General features: G+C 30.9%; 1 protein-coding gene across 4 annotated transcripts in view; it reads right to left on the reverse strand.

Annotated features, from left to right (window-relative positions):
* LOC108754881 (dipeptidase 1-like) overlaps positions 1-4,708 on the reverse strand; it is a 10,248-nt gene that overhangs the window by 2,337 nt on the left and 3,203 nt on the right. For all 4 annotated transcript variants that reach the window (XM_018497528.1, XM_018497532.1, XM_018497531.1 and 1 more), the window contains 4 exons: positions 3,998-4,148; positions 1,728-1,890; positions 983-1,266; positions 276-333 (listed from right to left, as the gene is read on the reverse strand). In XM_018497528.1, the coding sequence (XP_018353030.1) occupies positions 276-333; positions 983-1,266; positions 1,728-1,890; positions 3,998-4,148 (656 nt within the window). The remainder of the gene's footprint in view (positions 1-275; positions 334-982; positions 1,267-1,727; positions 1,891-3,997; positions 4,149-4,708) is intronic.

The following is a 4,708-nucleotide window of genomic DNA, read 5'->3' on the forward strand; positions in this document are numbered from 1 at the left end:
TATTTAATCAATGATTGACGTTTTTACCTAATTAAACTTAAATGTATCTCATCGATCTGAGCAACGTGTTCATGCTTTCTGATTATTATCGAAAGCGCTGTTCATATCTATATATTCCATCAATTACCATCTCATTGTTATTATTATATAATTATCGAGATACGCCGCGTCTTCTTAATAATTTTGCATCGTGTGATAGTACAAAGTGAAACGTGACATTAGACTTGTAAATAACAACGTAATTTACATAATTTCAAAAATTTTTACGTACATACCTGTCCGAATTCCGTCAGATTGTAAATATTTCCTTCATTCACGGGCGATGCATCAGCCCTGTCAAAGATAAAGTTCATTGTATATAAATTTAAAATTGAGTCTTATTTAACCCTTAACCGGACGCGCCGCGGCAGTGAGTATCGCAAAATTTGTTTTTTTGAAAAATCATTGATAATGCAGGTCTTTTTTTCATTACTGACTTTCGGTATTCCTCATTTAATGTTAAATTTTAATATTATATTTTATTACAAATATATTTTACTTGCTTTTATGACGGTTGTCCAATTATTTATCCAATATTATAACTACTAAATAATAAATTTGTGATGCGGCACTCAGTGCCGTTAACGTTTGTCTGGAGGCGCACCCGGTTAAGAGTTAAGATAAAACTTATTTAGGATTAAACTTTATAGGATAAAATTTATTTAGGATAAAAGGTTGAGAGATAAAACTCTGTTTCCGACGTAAAAATGCCAGTCGCACATAGATTATATAAAAAAATATCGTTATCAGTCATTATTAAGCAGGAATAGAAAATTGTAAAGTTCATGTGTATATAGGATGTGATTATTTTCGTATCATGATTTATATTTTCAAGGATGCCGCGCTTAAATAGCATGAGGTATTAACGTATCTAATTGTGGTAAGCAGGATTAGGATATTGGATTCTGTGCGTTCATATACAAGCCGCATCCGTGTGACGTACCACGGTGTATTGCAGCCGTGAGTCAGGGTAACATAACGAACCCCGAGGTCATAATAGAGTCTCAGAACCGCTAAGCTCGAGTCAAGGGAGTGGCCGCCCTCGACGCCTATCATGGACGCTATTTTGCCGCTCCTCCACGTGGTCTCGATGTCCCCCGCGACGGTGACCAATTGCAAATTGTTCGGATATCGCTGAATAAATCGACGAATCACATCGATCTGTCGTAACGTTAGCTGTACGGCATCCTTGTATTGCGATTCACACGATGCGTATGCCACCCAGAACTGAAAAATCACGTGATTCGCACGTTATTGCGCGAACGACAGATAGAATTATCTTCTCGGCAGGAAGTCCCGCGATAGAGGCTTTTTCACGAAGATTGAGATAATGACCTCTCAATAAATCATCAATTAAAAATAAACATAACATCATGTGATAATTTTATACTCAACGACACAAATGTAAAATAACACTTGTGTTATATTGCTGAATGTGAAGTTGCAACATTGATTTACATTACTTTTTTTTCGTTGGTGCTTAATTGAATTTTTTGCTGGCACTTAGCAAAAAATGTAGTAATGGACAAAAGCACGAGAAAGGGAAGATGGTGAAAGGAGAACTTATCGGAAGGGAAACATTTGAGATAAAATGACTAATCTACCAATTGTGGAGCAAATAGATTGCGTGAATCTTAGATAATTAATCTCGTATGGTTTCTCATGCGGGATCTCGTGACGTGACTCACCTGTCCACCCACTTTTCCCTTAGTTAGACGAGGTAGATCGGTGAAACATGTGGGACAGACGGTTTTTCCCCAGACATCGTCGTTGCTTAAATCATCTTCGAAACGGAAAGTCGACAAGTGGTTGTTCAACTTGCTATATAAATTGTATGGTAAATCGTTGTGGCTGCAAATATAACGATGACCGCAAATAAATTTAGCTGATTGAGAGAAAAAGCGAGGAGAAGCGTAGGTTGCAATCACATAATATCGATTTACTTGGTTAAATCGTATTTTATTAAAAATATTTTTAAAATATCTGAACACAATCATAGTTCACATCGTACTTGATACATATAGTAACTTTCTATTGATGTATCTTAATTTTGGCGATATGTGCAAACATGTATGAGGTATGTGTATTTAATTAATCCTCTTAATGCATATTATACAGATTTAGTTTGTTCTTTAAATACATTGCTAAAATTAAGATAATTTTATAGAAAGTTATCTACTAGTTAATATATCGCGTATCAAATGTATATTTGATGTAAAAGGAGTCCTAGACAGCATAAAGACATTCTAAAAGAAAACGACGTTTCTTTTAAGTATTTATATTAATTGTCTTTTCAACATAGCGAAAAGATGTCTAAAAATAACAAAAAGATATTATATTTAGGTTGTCTTTTTGGCAAGATAAAAAGATGTCTATAAAACGTCTTTTAGTCGACAAGACAATTTAAAAAAGACATTTTTTCGTCATCTTTATATGGTTACCTTTTTGGCAAAGCGAAAAATCGACAAAAAGATATCTTTTCGTATTATCGAAAAAACAACATAAAAAAATAACTTTCTGTTATTTTGGTACTTTTCATCACTCTACCTCGAGCAGTATAAGAAATCGCAACCAGACGTGGTGAAGTTTAACTTTAAAAATTCTTAAATATACTTTTTCTGTATTTATCTGAAGATTGAGGCTGTTTTTTGGTTTTTTTTTTTTTATATTGAGAGCATCTCTGATATTAGACATTTATTATAGCAAGTCTTTTCATTTAAAATTTTGATATTCTCCCAGTCGAAATCATGTTTAAGCTGCAATGTATTTGGTTATTACAGAATACTGTACAGAGAATATATTTTCGTTGATGACTCATTTATATTTATTAATATTAAATTACACCGACTATAATTACAACAATTGTGACGAGCATCATATTTTTCGAAACAATATGCGAAAAATAAATTCAACAGAAATTCGATGAGTTATCCAGCGAAACGACGAATTTGCTTGTTATTTAATTTATAAGAAAAGTAACACCGACTTTATCTTATTAAGACACTCAGAAACTTATAACAATCAGTCTTCTAATCGTTTACGAGCAATTTCTGTTCTTCCGAAAATTATTCGTTGAAATTTTTATAAATTATACAGCCCATCATTTGTCTGAGAAATGGTTAAATAAAAACATTTTTATTACATTCTTTACGAATTTGATGATTTGGATGGACGATCCAAAATGCAGAAACATGAGATATCATCAAAACTTTAGACTATTAATGACTTTTTAAATAAATATTGGAACTTTATTACAGACTGTTAACTTAATAAACGTTATATTATTCACACAATAAAAATTGATTCTTATATGCCCTTAAATTCTCGTTGTATTGTTGTTAGAAATAAAGATTTGTTCTTCCATAATTAGTAAATTTTGTAATATAATAATTTTTGAAAGAGAATTAAATTACTTGGGTTGGAATAGGAAAACCTTCAATGAGAATACAAAAGAAACGTATTATATCACTTAGGTTTTACCGTATAATATAAATTAGTAAAAATAGTACGCGGATTTTACTTTTTAATTTGATGCAATATTTTTTTTCGAACGTATATTCTTAACGCGTTTTTATCTTTTTTAAAAAGGTAAGTTTGTATATATTACTACACTGTTGCAGAATACACTAAATTTTTTACACAGTCGATGTATATTATGTGATTTGAAATAATTTTTGTCACGTTGATATTTACGTAAACATAACATTATTAAATTGCGAAACAAGGAAAGAAGGTGTAATAGGTAAGAAAATATTAAAGCCCAGAGGAATGAATATTTTATCAGCTAATTAAAGAATAAATCAATAAATTTTTTATCGACTTTTTTACGACGCAACTCGTAATGTTTCGGAATTACCCAAAATTATCTGCCATGCTAAATGATATCGATTGAATAAATATATTTTAAACTCATTTGTTTTCTCATCGGCACGCTTCTTTGATTATACGATTAAATTACCCATCGATAAGAGGTGCCGAATCGAGAGCATCTCGTCCTTTAAAGGTGTTTATGCTCAGACCAACGGATAATCCGATCACAAGCAGAAGAACTGACAGGCAAACGGCGACGTTAATGTACACCATTTTCCCCGTACAATATTTATGAATGCCTGAAAAAAAAAAAAAAAAAAAAAAATAATTCGAGCGTTTAACAATAATAAAAGAAATTAAGGAGCAATAGTTAATTATACGTAATTATTGTAATTAATATAAGTAAAATAGAAACATAAGAAATTTCGATCTTAATCATATATATATTATTTATATATAAAAGAGCATAACGTAAAATGAAAATGAATAATACAGTCTTGGTCATAAATATAAATTTATTGCATTTTCATGGAAAAGACTGTAATAAAATGCAAATGGAAACTAACAAAATATTAAAGTTGTTATAAACATAAATTTTTTTTTTTTTTAAAAAACTGTTATTTAATTAATTTTTTTAGATACAAAACGTTTATGTTAATTTGTAGATGTGTTTTAAACTTTTGCTCAATGTATTTGCGGAAATAAAATGTGACAAGCCTTTCATTATCATATCAAGATCTGTGATATTTTTCACTATCTGTATTTATTGATCTGAAATACAGAGGAAATGGAATTTTTCAAAACCTACACGCACACACACACACACACACACACACACACACACACACACACACACACA

Source organism: Trachymyrmex septentrionalis, unplaced genomic scaffold (genome assembly GCF_001594115.1).
Source record: "Trachymyrmex septentrionalis isolate Tsep2-gDNA-1 unplaced genomic scaffold, Tsep1.0 scaffold81, whole genome shotgun sequence".
In the NCBI taxonomy this organism is placed as follows: domain Eukaryota; kingdom Metazoa; phylum Arthropoda; class Insecta; order Hymenoptera; family Formicidae; genus Trachymyrmex; species Trachymyrmex septentrionalis.